Below are 22,278 nucleotides of genomic sequence, written 5' to 3'. Positions count from 1 at the left end.
CCCTGTGGTAAGAATATTGTCAATTATAAGGTACAGGGAAAAACAGCAAAGCAGATGAGATCTAGAAAATTGAGTTTCCTATTGGTCCCACTGGACTTGGGCAGTTTCATCCTTGAAATGTCTCTTTCTTTGCAGAGGAGCTAATGTATGTGCCTCTTGCTACTCCTGAGAGTTTTGAGTAAAGTGGAAGGTACAGAAGGAAGAAGCTCAGAGACTGAGCCTTCTTCTGGAATTGAGTTATGAACACAAGTGCACTCAATCAGACTGCATTTAGCATAAAACACCTAGAACATCTAGACTAAACATACAGATGTCTTAGAGTTAATAAAACAATTCTAAAAGCAAAGTTGCATTTTTCTATGAACTGTGAAGACCATCTTATCTATGAAATATAATGTCATATATACGAGGAAGAAAAAAGAGGAGTCTTTTGTTATGATATATATGAGGTCTGTCTGGAAAAAAGTCCAGCCAGACTTTTGAGAATGGATTGTGTGACACTGATGTAACCTGGCAGTCAAGAAGAATGGACTAGAATGCATAGTTGCTAACATAATGAGAATGAATTGCGTGACATTGACATAACCTGGCAGTCAAGAAGAATGGACTAGAATGCACATGCGTGAACAATGATGACTTCACTGTATTAGTCAGCAGGGGCTATAGAAGCAGTTGAGTGAGCATGTGCACTGTGTGGCCATCACATTAAAAATGACGGTGTTGGCTGAGCCACACCAGCTGTAGAAAACTGTAATACAATCTGCAACAATTCTGCATCAAATTTTGTGTTAAGCTTGAACATTCCTCCGTGGGAATTATTGGGATGATTCAGAAGGCCACAGCTATGTGCTACTGGTGATTAGCAGCTTCATCACGACAATACACCTGCTCATGCATCACATCTCGTGCAGTTTTTTTGCAAAACGTCAAATCATCCAGGTGTCTCAGTCTGCCCCCTACAGCTCAAATTGGCACCCTGTGACTTCTGATTTTTCCCCCAAACTAAAATCACTTTTGAAAGGGAAATGACTTCAGACCATCAATGAGATTCAGGAAAATATGACAGGGTAGCTGATGGTGTTTGGGAGAACTTGTGTAAGGTTCCAAGGTGCCTACTTTGAAGGAGACTGAGGCTTCATTGTCTACATAAAATGTTTCTTTTATTTTTTTCAATAAATGTCTCTATTTTTTATATTACATGGCCGGACACCTTCTGGACAGACCTCGTATTTCACTTTACTTTCCCAAGGGGAAAGTGACTTAAATTTGTGGACAGCATGAGTTGTTCTGCCTCACCTTGTTCACAGTAGACCCCAGTGGCTCCCAGAGGACAGAAACAGGTGTATCCATGAGGCAGTGAGACACAAGTTGCTCCTTTGCTGCACTGGTGTGGAGGGTCATGTTCAGGGTCGCAGGTGGAAACTGTCTCCGTGCAGAAGGCTCCTTTCCACCCAGTGGGGCAGTCACAGCTGTAGGTTGAGGAAAAAGACCACATGATTTGAGCACTTGAGTAGGGACAGATATACACTGGTATGTCAGTTGTTACCATGGCAATTTTGACTGAGGTTCCAAGATTATCAAAGTGAATTGTAATTCAAACTACCAAGATCCAAATTGTCAAAGATTGTCACTGGTTATGAGATTACCGGACTCCATCTATACCAAGGATTTAAAAAGGTTCAGGATGTCGAAATTGAAAGGGAATTTTGCAAGAATGATTTCTTTGGACAAAACAGCATTGTAAGTCCTTTTCCTCACCCCACAGTACCTCCAGCGAATCGAGTTGCTGATTCCTAACCTTAAGCCTTGATGTACATTCTGTGCCATTGGGTCCTGGGCTGCAGAGGAGGCTGCAAACCAACCCCCCCCCGCCCCGCCCAGAGATGAAGCCCATGGCAGCAAAGCCCAGGGATGAATAGTGGCCCTCTGAGTTGTGGTAAATTTGGGGACGTACGAAAGGGATCTTGGCCAGAGGATATGGTGGTAGCCGAGGAGAACTTGGTAGTGAAGGTAGTCAGTTAATTACTGGGGCAGAATCTGAGAGGTGAACTGAGAGCCCAGTTTGAAGAGAGATCTTTTCCCGGTTGAGACAGGGATCTTGGGAGCAGCCCAGCAGGGAGTCTGGTGGACCCACTAAAGGGAGAATTGCCAGATAAAATGCAGGAGACGTAACAAAATTTAAATGTCAGATAAACAATGAATACATTTTTAGTATAAGTATATCCTGTGCAATGTTTGACTTTCAAGTAAGCAATGTTTGCTATACACTAAAAATTATTTGTTATTTATCTGGAATTCAAATTTATCTTAAGTGTCCTGTATGGACACTATTTCCCCCCCTAAATCTGTCCACCTTACACCAAGGCACATAGGAGGAAGCATTGGATTTAAATCCTCACCAGGTCCAAAGAGCACTAAACCATCGGACAACGGTGTGAGTGAAGGAAGCCCATTCCCGTGTGGTGTTGGGAGAGAGTCAGGAGCCACTCGAGTAGGGAGAGGTCGGCAGCAGCTCGCTCGCACCTCCTTCAGAGACTTCCCACTTGTGCCGTAAGCCCTGGTTAGATTTAGTGTTGAAGGGTAGAGTGTTGTTAACATTTTGAAGTAGACCCTTTGAATGAATGAACTGAGAGTGTATTTGTGAATTAAAGCGTCTATTAATGGAGTCAAAACAGAAAATTCGACTGACTTCCCCATGTTCTAATCCAGGACCAAGCAAAGGACGATGATGCCTCCTGAGCAGGTGTAAAAAGACGGTGAGAGAGCTAAGTGAGTTACTTTCTGAATACATACATCCATGACTCCTGGGTCACGGTCGGTCACTTGCTCTCACTTCATTACTACGGTCCTTGCTTACTGGTAAGAAGACATAGATGACATTAACAGCATGTCTGGGTAGTTAAAAGGCGTGACCAATAGTACAATTTCTAATGTCAGCAAGTCAAGATAAGGCAAGTAGCAAACAGAAGTCTCTTTAATCTTGTTTTCTCTTTTCTTTTTTTCCATTAGGCTGAAAGAATCCCCACAGATTCTGGAGATTAAAGGCAGCTCATACAGTGTCCTCTAGGTAGGTCAATCTGTGTGACCCGTTTATAAGCCATGTAGCAGAGGAGGTAAGGACAATGAACACTCTGCAACCATCATTAACAGCCTCGATCATTTTATAGAAATGATAGGTAAGAGTTTCATAAAATTGAGAATAAACAAAAAGACCATGGCAAGACCGACTTTTTTAGCACTTAACATGTATCTTTCCACTACTTTCTCTAAGCAAATTTAACATTAAAATTGCTGGGAAAAATTGCCCTGGCTGGTGTGGCTCAGTTGGTTGGAGTGTCATCCCCTAACCTGAAGGTTGATTCTCAGTCAGGGCACATGTTGAGGTTATGGGTTTGGTCCCCAGTTGGGGTATATATGGAAGGCAACCAATTGATTGTTCTCTCTCTCATCAATGTTTCTCTCCTTCTCTTTCTCTCTCCCTTCCTCTTTCTCTCCGAAAACAATGAGTAAAAATTTTCCTCTGGTGAGGATAAAAAAAATAAATAAATAAATAAAAAATAAAAATGCTGGGAAAATTAGATATTCACACGTAGAAGAATGCAATTAGACCCTTATTATTATTCACAAACATTATCTGGAAATGGATTAAAGACCTGAAAACACAGATTTGAAGACCTGAAACCACAAAACCTCTAGAAGAAAAGTGTTCAGTTTTGCTTATTCTTAAACTTCATATAAATGTAATGATACTGCATGTATTCTTCAATTACTGTCTTTCTCTCAGGACTACGTTTTGGGGATTCACCCATGTCGATACACATACCTGTTGCATTATTTGTCAGTGTGAGAAGAATTCTTGTTTTTTGTGTAGTTGAAATTTCAGTATTTTCTTTTCTGCTTTGCATTTTTTGTGACTTATTTAAAAAAATATTTCCCTATTCCAAGGTTGGAAAGATATTTTATCAATATGGTGTCTACTAAAACTACTATAGATTTTTCCTTTTACATTTAAGTCTTCATACACCAGAAATTACTTTTTGTGATTGATAGGGGTAGGGATTGTATTACAGTTTTCTATCTGGGTGGCCAATAATCCTAGCAATCTTTTTTCAATCGTTCATTGTTTTCCACTGAGGACCCATGTCCATTTACGAGTGGTCCTGTGCCCCTCTGCCCTGTCCATAGCTTGTTGGTCTAACCTTGTGCCAATAGCACACTGTCTTAATTTCTCTGACCTAATAACTGATGTTGATATCTAGGATGGCAAGTTCTGCACTCTTGTTCTTCTGTCCAGAAGTGTCTTGACTGTTCTTAACCTTTTGCTCTTTCATATCTTTTTCTGTCAACTAATTTCAAAATCAGTTGAATCACTGATCTCTCTGATCAATAAACATATCCTTGGGTGAGGATTTAAAAAAAGAACATATTAATTTTAAATTCCCATATTTTCCTCTGGTATTGAGCAGTTTAATCAAATTCATTAAAACTTATTATTATTGTTGTTGTTGTTTTAGTGTTTGCTCTGTGCATAGCACTATCTTAGGTCATCAGGATGAGCAGAAGATGTGTAAGGCGTGAGCTCTGGCCCGGCTGAGATGGCTGTGCAGGGTACCGCACCATGGGACTGCACACCACGGGGAGCCCAGGGAGGGCACGGAGAAGTGCCGCCGGAGCCCAGCAGCCGGCGTGGGGAATTACTTGGAGGATGAGAACATAATTATCATCATGCCACGTGTTCACCAATGCACTGTGAGACGATGGTTGTAGGAGGATTTTAAAACACAAATTCTCGTCTGCCCGGAATTTACAGACAGAGGCAGAGGCACATACGTGAAATGGTAACAGCAAACAAAAATCTCTGTCATGTCATTATGGAGGGTGTTTATGAGGGTCAGGCTGAAAGAAAATTTCTCTGCTAACTGTAGCTAAACTAGCAGTTGTGCAAAATAAAAGTGTGAAAAGTTGTGAACGTTTTCTAAATGGAGAAAAACAAAATACAAAATTAACCTGCTACGAAACTAAATGGCTCTGATTATTGTTTGACAATCACAAGGCATGATATATGTAAAGATATTTTATACAAAATAGGCTGTTTTACCAATTTCATAAAATAAAAAACTGTAGTAATTCATATTACAGAATTTTTATATAAAAATTCGAATGTGATTACTTTTTTATGATCATTGCGCCATCTAGTGGTTTGCTTTTATTACTTGGAAAAAAGGGAAGAATGAAATTAATCTCACTGCGTATAGACAGACTTGGCAATTGTAAAATATTAATTTTTATCTTAAGTATAGCTTAAATCACATTAAGTATAATATATAAGGTAGATTCCATGACTTATTTGAAAAGTAGCATCTTAAATTAAGTAAATTCTCATATGATTCTTCTTAGAATTTTTAGGTCTTGAAGCAATTAGCTATTTGTACAAAGATTTTAAAAATCACTTAAAATCACTTTCAAATACCACATACCACTTCCTTACATTATATTTTAAGAGAGATTTTCATTAGAATGATTTTTCTTTTTCTTTCCCCCCTGGCTTCTTTAGAACCCTATGAAATGTAGATAATAAAACATCTCATATAGTTTTTTGTTATTTTCCACTTTGTGTAACATTTTTTTAACCCTTGAAATTACCTCGTTAACACTTCTTCCTTTAACCACAAAAGTACTCTCCTGCTCTGAGGAGGAGCAGGTTTTGGAGAAGTGTATGTGTGAGGTAGGGTGTCTATAAAGTGGGAAAAGTAGAAAAAAAAGAGGTAGATAAGCATTCATTCAAAGAATATATTTATACATAGGGTGAGGCAGAAGTAGGTTTACAGTTGTGAGTACATGAAACAGAGTTTATTCTTGTGTCATCACTTATTAAGGACTGTATTGTTTTCCATACAAGCAACTGTAAACCTACTCTGCCCCCCGCATATGTTTACAGGCTAACTGCCTGCCACTGTGCATGGCACCTTCGGCAGGGAGACTTGCCTACATGAGCGAGTGCTTCGCAGGTGAGGAGCAGTAGACCATGGCGCTGTAGAGGAGACCAGAGCTGCAGGGCTTTGAGCAATGGGCCAAGATAGGGTGGCTTTTAAGTGNGGTGTCTATAAAGTGGGAAAAGTAGAAAAAAAAGAGGTAGATAAGCATTCATTCAAAGAATATATTTATACATAGGGTGAGGCAGAAGTAGGTTTACAGTTGTGAGTACATGAAACAGAGTTTATTCTTGTGTCATCACTTATTAAGGACTGTATTGTTTTCCATACAAGCAACTGTAAACCTACTTTGCCCCCCGCATATGTTTACAGGCTAACTGCCTGCCACTGTGCATGGCACCGAGGATTTCATAACACATAAGGCCTTATTTCTGGCCTCAGGAAGTTGCTGTTTTGGGGGGGGGATCTGATTAGTAAGCAGACGATGTTAATACAATGTGACAAGTGCAAATGAGTACCGTGGCAGCCTGTGGAAAGGGTGCCTGAGCAATCCTAGGGAGCTGGGGAAGGCTTCGGCAGGGAGACTTGCCTACATGAGCGAGTGCTTCGCGGGTGAGGAGCAGTAGAAGATGGCGCTGTAGAGGAGACCAGAGCTGCAGGGCTTTGAGCAACGGGCCAAGATAGGGTGGCTTTTAAGTGGCAGACGTATGGGGAATGATGTGAAGGATGAGGCGTATTTTAAGAATATTAATTTTGTATGTATGGGATGACTTCATGATGTAACAATAAACTCTCTGGTGATGTAAATTTAATTTTTGTGTGCCTTACTATATCTTTTCCACTAGAGCAGGGGTTGGCAAACTTTGGCCATTCAAAGTTTGCTTTACGGGCCATGAAGACTTTTTGCAACACCTCAAACCCTGCCACCATTGAAAGCAACCACAGACAATCCACAAACAAATGGGTGTGGCTGCAACCCAACAGAACTGTATTTGCAACCACAGGTGGTGGGCCAGATTTCTCCCACAGGACATAGTTGGCTGACCCCTGCACTGGGTCATTAATTCCATGGGACTAATTAATAAGTTAATTCCACCGAGGCAGAGATTGGGTCTGTTTTACTCTCTGCCATAGTCCCCCAGGCCGAAAACAGTTCTTGGAGTATTATAATTTCTCACTGAGTATCTGGGGAATAAATAAGTAAGTAAGTGAATGAGTCATGACTAAGATAAGGAAGCGGATGAACGCAAAGAGGCCTGGGAAAAGGAGAAATGGGTTTGAGGATGGGAAGGCTGAAGTCGATGTGAGAGGCATCTGGTGAGTGTGTTGCTGTAGAAGATGAAAGTTGGTAGCCACGGCGAGCATTTACTGAGGCTTAACATGTACCAGGCCCTCTTCTAAGCAGTTTATATGCATTTACTCATTGAGTCCTCCTTACGACTCTATGAGGAGGGTACCTTTAGAATCCTCATTTTGCAGAGGAGGAGCGTGAAGGACAGAGAAGCAAATTACATGGCTAGTCATAGGGGAGGGAGTGCATACATTAACTGCCGTTCTATGTTTCTCAACCGCATGGAAGTCTTTGGGGGTTTCAGGATTAAATGGCTGAAAGAATATGGTGCCATTCATTAGTGAGAAAGGGGTGTTCAGAGGGGGGCCCTGAGTCAGAGGTGAGAGCAAGGGCATAAAAGGCCTTTTCTCGGTGGACAGAGTAGCCGAACAGGCAAGTGGCTGAAGGAGTTACTCTACAATAGCTAAGAATATTCCAAAGATACTGAGCGAGTAATCATTGGCAGTACTCATAGAACTCTTTTCTCACTCAGGTCCATTAAAAGTGTTAGCTATTCTAAGTTGTTAATATGTAAAGAATAATTTATGTGTTCTTGTGACTCTAAACCTAGAGCCGTAGCACGGAAGAAAATGTCATTTTCAGTAACAGCTGGTCGTAACGCCAATTGAGAGCTGCGTGTTGGAGTATGTTTTTACTGATATAGTTAGTTATTTTACATTTGTGCACTTAGAGTGAAATGGATTTATTGTATTTTGCCATGTATAATGTGCATTTTTCTGCCAAAATTTTTGAAGGGAAAATAAGGACGTGCATTATCCATGGGTGTAATGACTACATGATCCTACGTGTGATACTCACAAAAACTCAGGTGTGCGTCATTATGCCCGGCAAAGTATGGTTAATTTTGAAATTGCAAACAAATCATTTGATTTCTATTGTTGATTTTATAGATCAGAAACATCTGTGGATTAATTTTTCTTATTACAACAGATACTCAACATGAAGAATTTAATTTTCTTTTAATTCACCAATTTGAAGACTTCTAGAGACTAGGAAAATATGGATATATAAAAATTAACTGAAAATGAGATGGTGGAAAATTTACTATTCTTTGTTTGAATATCCCTTGAACATCATTCTTTTGCTTACTTAACATTCACCAGAAGAGGAGTAATGGTGAGCATCCCCCCTTTGTTACCAGGGTGACTACAAAACAGAAAACAGTTCTGTCCCCAAGGACTTTGAGGTAATTTTTTATAGCAATGTATTTGTACAATATTCAGCATTTATTGGACTTTGCCTTAATGTCAGGCTTTAAGTACTTTGTATGTAGTGACTTATTTAATCCCCTCAATACCTGTACAATTATTGGTCTTCAGTGTTCAAGTGAAAAAACCATGGTTTACATATAATCTCTGCTAAACCTGCTTGCTCAGCTTAGCTATCAAATAAATATTCTTATTGTTTTAAATCAGAGACTCTTTTCTGTGTCTTGAGGCTAATGAGGGTAAAAAGTACTGAAATCCTCACTTTGAGATGAGAGCAGGGAGAAGAAGTTCTTGCAGAAAATTTACTGAGCTGGATCTGTAAGAAAGTTTTGGTAACAGATTTGTGGGTTTTCCGTGCCTAAGCAAAAGCACAGATATAAAATACTTAAAGTGAAATCTACGTGCTTTGATAAAAAAGTCATATGAATAATGGGAGAGCTATGTGTTACTTAATAAGGGATTATAACATTGCCTAAAGGACTGCACTTCTGTATACTGACTTATTTCTCTGCTTATTTTTCTACGGGAAACAGGAAACTCTGCTGAATCTCTTCCTAAAACTTCTGTCGTGTCGGATGGCCGCACGCATGTCAAATTGCTGTTCTTTATGATTTATTCTGTTTGAGTAACAAGTTAGGAGAAGGGGGTAAGTGTGGTAGGGTGGATATCTCTTAACCTGCCAAAATTTACTGGATGACAAATGACACGCTCAAAAACCGAGCCTTTGCAAAATACACAGCCAAGCGCTGGAACGGGTGAACCTCGCGGCACACTGGAACGCAACGGTGTGTCAAGACTCAGCACGTTTTCAAGGAAGGGCTGCTGTGATCATCCACTCGCACACGTTCCTCCGTGGCCTCCTTTCTCTGGTGATATCTGGGGGAGTATCGGAAGTATGCGATGAAATTCCTCCTGATAAAAAAGGGCCTCTGCCCTTTTGGTTCCGCTCTCCAGGTTAGGGGGCAAAACACTGTATTCCGCTAACAGTTGAACTCAGTTCCTCGTAGAAAGGGAGATGTTGGGGGAAGTTATTTAGCTGAGTTGCTTGTAGTAGATGGTGAGCATGAACCTGGACTACAAACAGAGGATATAACAACTGAATTGCTCTGGCCTGAGCACAGGAGAGAAATTAGGTTTGGTCTAACTGAGAGGGTCGGTTGAAGCAAAATGAGACAAGGAGAAGGTACAGAGATGGGGTGGAGTGGCCACGTATTCACTTCGGTGTTGGGATGGCTGCCCTACAGTAGACCTTCCCCCAGGGGAAGCCCGAGAGCAACACACTTTCTGTTGCTAGCAGAGACTCAGGCACCTCCTCCCCTGCACCGGTGGGAACAGTCTGATCTGCCTCAAAGCGTGAGCGAAGCGTGACTTCGCTCATTTAGCAGAAGTCAAAGAAATGGTCACTTTTAGGCATTTGTGGTACAGAGAAGGCTCTGGGAATATACACTTTTCTTCTGGCATCTGCATTAATCTTGGAAAGGACTTTGACCTTTCACCTGATCCTCAAAGGTATCTGCGAGCCAGAAAATATCTGGGAAACTCTGGATCAGGGAGTTTTTTGCTAACTGACAGATTCATATTGTAGATAAGCCTCGTTTATGAACTTAGTATGATTCTCCGATGCATTTCCTATTTTACAGCCACATTCTCTGAGCTTCTTCTGGACTTATTGTCTGTGCGGCTCATTTCCCCATCTGGTTTTGTAACTTGGTTTTCCTACACTGTGCTTTTCAAAAGAACATGCTGCCCATAACCCTCAATCACAGCCAGGATGTCACTGTAAGGTCAAACAAAGATCAACTTAAATAAAGTCAAAGTCGCTTAAAAACACTTTGTACCAAACAAATGTACATACAGACCTAAATTGGAACTAAACAAACCTCAAACTTTTTTTTTAACCTAGGCTACTAGCAACAGAAATAGTTTACTGTTTCCCTGTTGCATCAGAGCTCGTCCCAGGGGCATGAAGGCCTGGCATGAACTCTGGCTTGTTACGGTCTCATTTGAGAAATCGCATTAGAGCGCAGCTGCATCTGTGTTTGCTCACTGACGTCCCTGGATCAGGAGAGCAGGGCTCTCGCAGTTGCCAGGAGCCCAGCACCGGGTCCAAGCCTCGTCAAGCCCCCCTTCCCTCCCTCCTTACTTGGAGCAAGACTTGTTCTTACGTACACAAACAATGTCTTCCACCTCCAGCTGGGAGGAGTGGAAGTAAAGTGAGCATTTACAGTTTATAATTTTTTAAAAAATAGCATTAAGCTGTTAAGACACTTTGAGTGGCTTTGAGATTTCATTTTTAAAATTGATTCTGAACATCATGACATTCATAATTCTGGGTTGGGACTTTCTTCTTGAGTGTTTTAAATTTTTTATCATATGCTATTTTTCAAGAAAAGATTGAACTCTAGCTTTGAGCTGTCAACTACGTTACCAGGAAATTCAGTTTAATATTACTCTCTGATTTGGGTGCAAAATAAAAGCGTGGAGCTATATTGAGAGCCTGGGACAAGGGTAGAAGAAACTTCTTAAACAGTGTTGGAAAGTATAATTCTCCTTAAACTTACACTGCTGCTGAAGTTGGATGGCCATGAGTGGCAACCTGAATGTTTTGAAACAACATTATTCAAGTATAATTTACATACCATAAAATCCACCTCTTAAGTTCAGGAGCCATATGTTAATGTTATATCAGTCACAAGAGCTACCTCTCATTCTGCTATTTTGTTTAACATGCCAGTGGTACAGTAAATATTTTGTTGTGTCAGTAAGAGAATTGCAAACATTGGTCACCATTTGATAAGAAAGATTTTAGAATCCTATAAAAAACTTGTCAGAGGTATCTGTCCCTTTACTCAGGCTTATTTGTTATTCAAATCGAGGTTCTTCTGCTGGCCTGTGAGATACAGCTTTCGCCCTTACGAGAATTGATGAAATCCCAGGGCATGTGTTCTGAGGCAATGTACTTCCAGTTTGGAAAAAATATGAGTGCCAAGTGAAGATAACATTAAGTTGTTTTTTTTAAAAGATTTTTTATTTGCATGCCCCAACCAGCTCACAACCCAGGCAGGTGCCCTGAGGGGGGATCGAACTGGCAACCTCTCGGTTGGCAAGCCAGTGCTCACCCCACTGAGCCACACCATCCAGGGCACGTCAACATTTTTTAAAAAACCGAGAATCAATGAATAGATTACACTCAGCAGATAAGAAGTACTCAACCCTAGTGATCTAAATTGCTAACTGCTTTTAAATTCATTTCTTAATATTTAGGTCCTGAGAGAATCTTGATCCAGGAACTGGGAGATTTGGTTTGGAGTCCTGTGGTACCACTTACAAAATGCTGGTATGTCCTCTTGTTTAATCATAATCTCCTGGGCTTAGTTTGCCATGCATTAAATTGGGGCTAGGACAGTAGTCCCTGAAGAATTTAGAAAGTTTTAAATAGGGGCAATGAAAATAATGTATATAAAAATGCTTTTTTGCCACAAAGTGCTGTAAGACGTTACTTTTATTATCACAAGTCAAGAAAACTTTGTGTGGAGATCAAAACAATCTCCAAATAGTTGTGTCTGTCTCCACATGGCACTGCATATTCCCATGTATTCCAAGATCAATCCACATGGCTCTTGTGCTGGAACAGGCCCTTGGTTCCAAACGGGATGATAAGGAGTTACGGCGGATTTCCTTCCTGCAACTTCACCTTAACTTTTTTACTGGCACTTCCCATTCTTCATGATCACATTCTTTATTATTTTAAATTTATTCATTATCTCAGTCAAAACAAACAAACAAAATAAAAACACCTAATAATAAGTCACCTGAAGGATGGCCACATTTTTTTAGATAAGGTGAGGTAAATTTGTACTTCCAGATATAATTAAGCTTAGTTGGAGAGCAAATGATAATGCACAGTTTATAAAGCAAGTGAAAGGCTTCATTAAAAATTGTAGCGTGGCCCTGGTGGTGTGGCTCAGTTGGTCGGAGCCTCCTCCCCTGGACTTAAAGGTTGTGGGTTCCACCTCCAGCCAGGGTGTTACCAGACCGCAGCTAATCCATGTTTCTCTCCCACATTGTCTCTCAGAGAGAAAACACTAATGTTTTTTCTCTCTCTCCCTTCCTGCCCTCTCTTTTTAAAAGCAAGGAAAAAAATATCCTCAGGTGAGGATTAACAAAAATTGTAGGGTGCCCTGGTTGGTGTGGCTCAGTGGATGGAGCGCAGGCCTGCGAACCAGAGGATGGCGGTTTGGTTCCCAGTCAGGGCACATGCCTGGGTTGCGGGCCAGTTCCCAGAAGGGGACACATGGGAGGCAGCCATACATTGATGTTTCTCTCCCTCTCTCCTTCCCTTCCCCTCTAAACATAAGTAAATAAAAATCTAAAAAAAAATTGTAGGGTGTTTGCAGCTGCCACCATGCCACCGTTGCTCTCTAAGGCCAGTGCCATCTCTAGCTGGGGAGCTGCAACCAGAAAAGGGAGTGACTCCACATTATTGCAGGTACAAAGCAGACCCTCGACCAACAACCAGTGGTAAAGCGCAGAGGACGCAACTGGCTACAAAAGCCGCCAGCGTGAGTGTGCCCTCTACCGGACAGTGAAGAAACCTCATCGTTACAGCCCTGGTACTTCCGCTCTCTGAGAAATCAGACGTTATCGGAAGTCCACTGAACTTCTCTTCTGATCCTCAAACTTCCCTTCCAGAATCTGGTGTGAGTTATTGCTCAGCACTTCAAAACAGATCCGCGCTTCCAGGGCACAGCTTTTGGTGCTTTGCAGGAGGCAAGTGAGCTCTGTCTGGTTGGCCTTTTTGAAGACAGCAACCAGTGTGCTCTCAATGCCAAACTTGTAGCAATTATTCCAAAAGACGTTTCAGCTAGCACCCTGCAAATGTGAAAAATCTGCTTAAGAACCCATTATGGTGGTAACCATTTCATTCTTTAAAAAACCTGTTTTTTCTCTTCCTCCTACTACTGGTAGTTCTGAACATCATATGTGTGTGTGTGTGTGTGTGCGTGTATCCTCCACCCCCCCCCCCCCATAAGGTCAAAAGGTACCTAAGTATTTGATTGGAAGTGGAAAGTAGGGGACAGAAATCAGGGGTTGGCATTTTTTCACATTCATTTGTGTATGATTCTTTAAAAATATATAAATACAGGGGCATAAGTTTTAATGCAAGTCAAATGTTTCAGTGAACAAATTTCAGCAGTTCCATTTCCCAACAATTATAAATAAACATGTTAAATTTTCCTAGACAATGCCAGCATTTGGATTTTTAAAAAAACAAGTACATTTCTTATTATGGCAACTACATGGTGTTTTTAGAACTTTTATTCTACAGTAGATTCCATCCATTCATTTTACTTTTATACCTGAATTGTTGTACATGCAAGTATGTGTCTTCTTAAAAAGATTTTACTTATTTATTTTTAGAGAGAGGGGAAGGAGAAAGAAAGAGAGGAGGGAAGCACCAGTGAACATTGACCAGGTGCCTCTCGTATGTACTCTGACAGGGACTGAACCCACAACCCAGGCATATGCCTTGACTGGGGGGTTGAACTCATGCCCTTTTGTTCTGTAGGGCAATTCCCAACCAACTGAGCCACACTGGTCATTGTGCAAGTACATGTTTTTAATCTTGTCTGTCTTCTATGCCGTTCCTGTAAATTTGCTATTAAAATACATGAAGCTAAAAAAATGTAAAACAGTGAAGATAGAATCATAATGGTAAAGCTAATGCTCAGAGCTCTTCAAATACTATTTTATGCACAGAGGAAATGCTCGACAAAAGTGGTTATTTGTAAGACAACCTTTCCTTTGCTCTTTTCTCCCCACTCAACACATTCATATTTGGGTTTCATACTAAAATAGTTCGGAAGTTAAACTGTGCTGCTTTGCTTGGCTCCACCTGGACAGGACAACCCTTTATAAAGAAGCTCCAACCTGAACATGAAAAAAAATAGCAACATGTATGACGAGCATTTCTGGTAACACTCTGAAGACTGTGAGTTTGAGATACGTTTTCTGTGGTGACTGGAATGAGATGTCGTGATTCGCTTCCACTGTTTTAAAAGAACTGAGAAGATGGTGTCACTGCTGTGCTGATCCTTCTCTAGTTGCCTTTATCTGTTGTCTATCTCTAGTTCTCTAGCGAGTCTACGTGAAAACATTTAAAATATGAGGGTCAGTTTGTGTTCCTAGTTTGTATGAGTAAAGTACCAGTTACAATGCAAATAACCTGCTACCTTCACTCCTGGTGTCATACTTACTAGACAGTAGATCCACGGTCTCTGCATGTCCCACCATTGCCACAGTTCATTAAAGTGCAAGGAGAAGCATCACACTGGCCAACGCTGCGGCCAGCACTTGGGTGGCCCTCAGGGTTTCCCAGCCTTCTGAAACGGCCATCCTTCCTAGTGCGAACTTGAATAGAGAAAATACAACCTGGAAAAGGGAAAAACACTCCATGTAAAAAGTAGAAGAAATAATAAAATAGGAAGACAGTTATTTTCTTATTTTTAAAGTAGCATTTTAAACACAAAAAATAATCATGTCGATTTTAAGAAAATAATAAAGCGTGTAAAAAATACAAATACATAAAATATGTTTTCTATGCTTAGTTATATTTTTAAACAAAAGTAGAATCCTCATTAAATTATATAATACATAGCAGTATACCAAAGGTTTGTATGGCATAAATACCATTAACTCTTATCACATTAACTATTTTTAAATGATGGTGTAATATTTTCTTATGCCATAAAGCATTTAATTAACCTTCAATTATTGAGAAATTGACACATTTTATCTTTTGTTATTAGAAATAATGGTATAATAAATATTATTGTATGTATATCTTTGTGCATTTGCTAATTATTTTCTTAGTATAAATTTCTAGAAGTAAAACTACTAGAGAAAAAGATATGAATTCTCCAAGTGTCATAGATGTTTTGCACAATTAGATCTCCCCTACACTGTATTGGGATACTCATTTCACGGGCACCTCAATGTAAGAGATTATTATCTGTTTCATTTTTAAAAAATCTTCATCTGAGAGACACACGGGGTCCTAGAATGTGCACAAACCCACCCACCCAGGAATCAGCACCAGAAGGGCCCAATTTACTTGTGGGTAGTGGAGGAAGTGACTGAAAGCTGGGCGAGAGCTGAGCAAGCAGCACTGTTCTCTCTCTGACCCCTCCCCCTCACACAGCGCCATAACACAGGGAAGGGAGTTGCCCTGCCTTGGTGAATACCTAAGCCTCTGCCCCTTATAACATAACAGGTGTGCTGAGTCAAAGAAATATGGGCCAAATAGACACAGATCAAAACTCCAAAAATAGGACCAAGTGAGGAGGAGATAACCAATCTATCAGATGTAGAGTTCAAAACACTAGTAATCAGGATGGTCACAGATTTGATTAAGCTTGGTCAATCAATAGAGGAAGAATTAAAGGCTATACAAAATGAAAGAAGGAAGAAATAAACATTCAACCAGAACAGAATGAAGAAACAAGAATTCAAAAAAAAAAATGAGGAGAGGCTTAGCAATCTCTGGGACAACTTTAAACATTCCAACATCTGAATCATAGGGGTGCAAGAAGGAGAAGAGGAAGAGCAAGAAATTGAAAATTTATTTGAAAAAATAATGGAAGAAAACTTCCCCAATCTGGCAAAGGAAATATACATACAAGTCCAGGAAGCCCAGAGAATCCTAAAGAAATTGGACCCAAAGAGGAACACACCAAGATAATCAGGTTACCCAAGATTAAATATAAGGAGAGAATCTTAAAAGCAGCTAGAGAAGAGAGTTATATACAAAGGAGTTCCCATAAGACTATCAGCTGATTTCTCAAAAGAAACCGTACAGGCAAGAAAAGGCTGGAAAGAAATATTCAAAGTCATGAAAGTCAAGGACCTACATCCAAGATTACTCTATCCAGCAAAGCTATCATTTAGAATGGAAGGGCAGATAAAGTGCTTCTCATATAAGGTCAAGTTAAAGGACTTCATCATCACCAAGTCCTTATTATATGAAAAGCCTTGATTAAGAGACTTATCTAAGAAAAAGAAGATCAAAACTATGAGCAGAAAAATGACAGCAAACTCACAACTATCAACAACTGAACTCAAATACAAAAACAAAAACAAACTAAGCCAACAACTAGAACAGGAACAGAATCACAGAAATGGAGATCCTATGGAGAGTTATCAGTGGTGAGAGAGAGGAGGGAGAATGAGGGAAATGGTCCAGGAAATAAGAAGCATAAATAGTAGGTGCAAAATAGACAGGGGGAGGTTAAGAATAGTATAGAAAATGTAGAAGCCAAAGAACTTATATGTACGGGCCATAGACATGAACTAAGGGGGCCAGGGATGCTGGTGGGAGGGGGAGTGCAGGGCAGAGGGGGATAAAAGAAAAAGAAATGGGAAAGTTCTAATAGCATATTCAACAAAATATACTTAAAAAACAAAAATAAATAATAAAATCAAATCTGCTGAAGTCATCCTCCAGCCTAAAATCTTTTAGTGGCTTTCCATTGCTTAGACTAAAACCACCAGTGGGAAAAGGCAGACAAGTGTACTTGAACAGCAGTAAAAAAAAAAAAAAAGAATAAGAAGAATAAAAAAAGAATAAAACAAACATCCATATTTCAAAATAAAGTAAAATCAAATCAAATCCTCATCTGAGGATATGTTTATTGATTTTAGAGAGAGGAAGGTGGGGAGGCAGAGACAAAGAGAGAAACATCTATGTGAATGAGAAACATCGGTCGGTTGCCTCCCATCTGTGCCCCCACTGGGGGACAGACCTGCTAGGTGTGTGCCTTGACCGGAATGGAACCTGCGGCCTTTTAGTGCACGGGGTGAAGCTCCAACCAACTGAAGCACTTGGCAAGGGCTGTTTCATCTCTAAGTGAAATAAACTATAAAATGCATACTCTTTTACTGTTTTTGATTGGGGTTTCACATCTTTCAAAATGTATCAGTCATTTGTAATTTTTTGATTGCTTATTATATATTGTTTTTCTCTAATGAGCATATTAGCTGTTTGTTGTACATTTTAAGTACTTTCTCCAGTATAATATTTGCTATTTAATTTTGCTGATGGTGAGGTTTTTATTTTTACATGGAGAAGTTTATAATATGTTGCCACATTTATCTTATTTTTTCTCCATGGATTTTGCATTTTCCCTTAGAAAGGTCTTTCATAGACATGTAATATATGACCTCACTTACATCTGGAATCTTCAAAAATTGACCCCGTAGAAGCAGAGTAGAATGGTGGGTGCCAGGGGCTGGTGCTGGGAGAAGTGGGGAGGTACTGGTCACAGGGCACAGACTTCCAGTTCAAAGAGGAGGAGGTCCTGGGGATCCGATGTGCACCATGTGAGTGCAGTTAACCACACCTGAAGTTTGCTGAGCAAGTGGATCTGAAATGTGCTCACCAGAGACAAACACAGAAAACTGACTGTTAGGGGATGAATGAGCCAATTAGCTTGATTGTGGTGCTCTGTTCATAATGTGTATGTATACCAAATCTTCATGTTGTACGCATTAAATATACATCATTTTTATTCATCAAGTAGACCTCAATACATTTGGAAAAAGGGTCTTTTCCACCCCAACATTAAATAAATATAAACAAAAGGGCAGTTCAATGAATACTTTATGGAATTGTTTAGGATACTGAAATATAATTTTATTCATTTCCTTCAGCACTTACTCAGAGTTTGTTTATGATGTAGTTTCAAATCCATATGGACATTAATCATAAATAGGGACTTGAAAATAATAAAAGACAGGCTAGGTCAGATTTTACTTGGAAAACAGGTTTTGAAGCTAAAAGTATGGAATAATTCCTCTTGGTGAAGAAAAATGGGTTAAGTTTTGAAAGGTCAAGAGTTTATTTTTTAACCTAATTCTCACTAACAAGCACAATTCTTAAAGCATGCACCAGTATTGTCTCATTATGAGAGAATTGCAATTTTCTTCCTTAGAAATGGAATTTCTAATTTTTTTCTTCCCCCAAGCCATCTAATGTTACACAAAAAAGCACTAATATGGTGTACTGAGTGAAGAAATGAATGAATGAATGCTGGCTGCTTTATACTGAATCACCAGACTGCTAGACTAACACGGCAGGATTTCCCATGGCTTCTGCAGAGTGAAAGGTCCTCAGCAGAGAGCAAAAGAGGATGGAAGTCAGGTGGGTCCGAGTTCAACGACAATCTCTCCCACATAATGGCTAGATGATCCAAATCTTACTGAGTGCCGATCTTTTCACCTTTAAAATGGTGACAAAATAGTCCATGGATTAAGAGGAATAAGATATCATGGATAAACTGGCCCATTGTAATGCCTGGCAGCTGGATCTTGTATTTTACCCATCAACCCCACCCTCTACCATATTGTCTCAGAAATCCTTTTTTTAGAAGATTTTCTTTATTTTAGCTTTAGAGAGAGGGAAAGGGAGGGAGAAAGAAAGAGAGAGCAATGTCCATGTGGGAGAGGAACATAGATTGGTTGCCTCTTGCACATGCACCCACTGAGACCAAGTCCATAACCCAGTTGTCTGCCCTGCTTGGGAATCAGACTGGTGACACTTTGCTTTGCAGGACAACATACAACCAGTGAGCCATACTGGTCATGGCAGAAATCCTTTATTTCCTTTATAAAATTTTTTTAACAAAAAATTGTAGGATGCTAATACTAGGTTTTGTAGTTTTTATAATTGTGCACCAAAAAACTTTGCTAAATGTATTAATGTCTAAAACTATTCGTTTTAAACCTCTTCTCTTTTATATGGATAAGAAATACTTTCGTTATGAGGAACTACTAAAATATCTTTCTGACTAAAAATGTGGTAATGCTATATTTGAGAAATACTTAGCAAATACAAATAGTTAAATGAGTTTATTTTAGAGAAATGCTTCCTCTCAGTCAACATATCACCAATTTAAAGGCAATTATAGTAGAAGCCACTTGTAGAATGCATATTGTATAATTTCACTCCCATTAATATAACAGATAAAATGTAATCTTAGTATAGAACAATGCAATACGTATTCCATACATATATCTTGCATGTGATATAGTAGTTACAATAAAGAATTTTAGAGCCATTGAGACCAGCTAAGTTCCAAATAAGCAATGGCTTTTTTGACAGTAAGAGAATATTTAAATTATTGCAATAAAATCATTTTTCCTCTTATGGACTCTTGAAAAGTCTCATATAGTTAAAAAAGAGAGAAAAAGGTAGAACTAGCAAGAAACTGACCATACTGACAAGGTGGGGCACTACAGGACAGAATAACACATCTTCACAGTGTTGTTGTGAATATGCATCTAGGTTATGTTCACTGTATTCAGCTGAGTAATAAGTATTTAATTATTCCTCTATCAATGAACACTGGTTGTGGGAACACTAGAATAGTAGATAGATGGAGTAACAAATTGCCCCATGTTCATATTAGTCAAAAGTAATTTTTAATTCTATATCCGGGCTACTAAGTCTGTCAGAGAAAGTAAATGATCTTAGAACACTGATGAAAGCTATGGACCTTCTAGAAAAATGCACACAGGCACACGCAGTTAATTTCAGGAGGCTCAGGAACCCACTGTAGCTGACCTCCGACCCTCAACCTGAGAACCCTGCACCTTGGTAATAGATGGGACTTGGAGATTTGTATTTTAGACTGAGAACTTCTGGACTACAGTCAGTGATTAGAGTGTTTATAGAAACATGAAAGCCTAAATCATACACTGTGTATGATTTAACCCCCAATTCTAAAGAACAATAATTAGGCCTTATTTATATGTTTTAGTGATATCAGAATTTAATAATTAGGCTAAGACAAGATTAGTTATTAAATTCTTCCATAAGTCTATTTGCTTTGACATGATTAATTAATGTAGTGATTTGCAAATCTGGAAAGGCTTTCTGAAATGCAAATTGTTAGATGCCATCCTAGAAATTTCAATTAAGTAGTTCTGGGGTAGAGTTCAGAAACTGGTATTTTAAAGCAGTCACCCTATATCATTCTCTAGAGCCAATAGAGGTCAGTTTTGGGGACTCATAGGTTGATAGCATTGTTGCAATCTGCTCTTTATGGTAGGTTGGTAATAATTGTCCATAATTTGTAATATATAGTAAATGCTAGTTTCTAATGAAAGAGAGGCAGGTATGGAGCAAGAATTTGAGACAAATGACTAAATTAGGGGCTTCTAAGGTCCTGGAGCTTCCATAAGATTGTGGATTAAGTGGCAGTTCCCAAGAAGACCCTCCCAAGATTTCCACCTTACCTCAGGACCATGGCAGCCGACATTGACTCTCTCCAGATGGGGGGAAATCCTAGCATTTCTCTCACAGGAAGGGCCAGCTGTTACTGTGCTGAACTCAGCCTCATTAACACACTTAAGGAGATGACAGAAAGAAGTTTTGCAGAAAGCCTCCCTTTGTTCTCCTTGTCAAGATGTGAAGAAAAGTTCAAACAGAAGGTCGAAAAAAACACCAGGAAACCAGGAAGCACCGGACTTTGGTAAATTTGAAACTGTCAAGTCCAATGCCAACAGGATGGAGCCCTGATATTAGTTAATATTTATTGAGTGTTTATCATGTACTTCTCCTTTCTGGGTTGAGCAGTTAACATTACTGTAGTTACTTGGCCAACTCACAAGAACCCTCTGGGGTAGATATTTTTTATTTTATAGAATATGGCAGTTCAGAGAGTTTAAGTAAAAGGCTCAGAGTGACATGGCTGCTAGGCTGCAGGGCTCAAGTCTGGAGACAGCCAGCCTGGAGGGCCTGTGCTCACCTACTATGTGACTGGAGCTGGGTCACCTCCCACCAGCAGCACCACCATCCTCAGGAACACAGGGAACACTCTAAGCCAGTTAGTAATCTGTGTTCTCTTTCTATAACTCACTCTCAGCACGACAAGCCAGACAAGTACTGTTACTGTCCCATTTTACAGGTGAGGCCCAGTGAGGCCCAGGGAGGTTCCTAACCAGGGCCATGAAGCTGGTTGGTGGCAGAGCTGAGATGCAGACCCAGGCAGCTGGGTTCCAGAGTCCGCGATGTTGTCCTTGATGCTACATCCAGAGTATCTGTGTAAGCCTCACATCTGTGATTAAACGGCAGCAGGTTGTGGTGACTCCCCAAGGAGCCTCTGTTTCATTGAGCAGAAGACGTGCTGCTTACACGTTCTTACGTTTATCCATCCTTTCCCTTGAACTTAATGTTTTTAAAAACTCATTGATTTGTTACGCCCTTACAATCCTTTTCAGATTGTCTCCCACTGTGAAAGAACTGTTGAGCTCTTGATTTTTCTTACCGGAGTGCCTTAATATTCTTCACACCAAGGATCAGCCCTGATCACACATTCAAAGAAAAAAGTTTCTTTGAGAACCTTGGCACAATGAACTAATTTTATTGAAACCTGACCTTGTATTATATTGGATCAGCGATGTTGCTTTCATATGTTTCAAGCACATGGCCTTCTGCGTCACTGGGCAGAAGTCACTGAAGGTGGGGAGAAGGTTGATTCCAGGTTGATGCCAGGCAGGTAGGAAACTCAAGTGCCTGAAATGGCTTTTGGTGTCTCACAGGGACATGTATCACATCCTGGTCGCCCTTCCTTGATTGCTGATAGAGGCTAGGCTGGTCATGGGTGAGCAGCTCAGGACACTATAATGAGTAGCCCCTTGACCAAATATTTGGGGTCTAGGGATCCACCAAAGAGGTTATTTTTAATAAATGCATTATTATAACAATTGAAAGCATGTGTTTATTTTA

General features: G+C 39.9%; 1 protein-coding gene across 1 annotated transcript in view; it reads right to left on the bottom strand.

Moving 5' to 3' along the window:
- LOC118978743 (protein eyes shut homolog) overlaps positions 1-22,278 on the bottom strand; it is a 753,210-nt gene that overhangs the window by 29,900 nt on the left and 701,032 nt on the right. The window contains exons 16-17 of the mRNA XM_037034365.1: positions 14,750-14,924; positions 1,297-1,469 (exon numbers count right to left, since the gene is read on the bottom strand). Coding sequence (XP_036890260.1) covers positions 1,297-1,469; positions 14,750-14,924 — 348 coding nt within the window. The remainder of the gene's footprint in view (positions 1-1,296; positions 1,470-14,749; positions 14,925-22,278) is intronic.

Source organism: Sturnira hondurensis, unplaced genomic scaffold (assembly GCF_014824575.4).
Source record: "Sturnira hondurensis isolate 20B ecotype Veracruz unplaced genomic scaffold, ASM1482457v3 Scaffold0022136, whole genome shotgun sequence".
Lineage (NCBI taxonomy): Eukaryota > Metazoa > Chordata > Mammalia > Chiroptera > Phyllostomidae > Sturnira > Sturnira hondurensis.
Note: the sequence above shows the minus strand (reverse complement) of the source record. Positions and strands in the feature narration are given on the sequence as shown.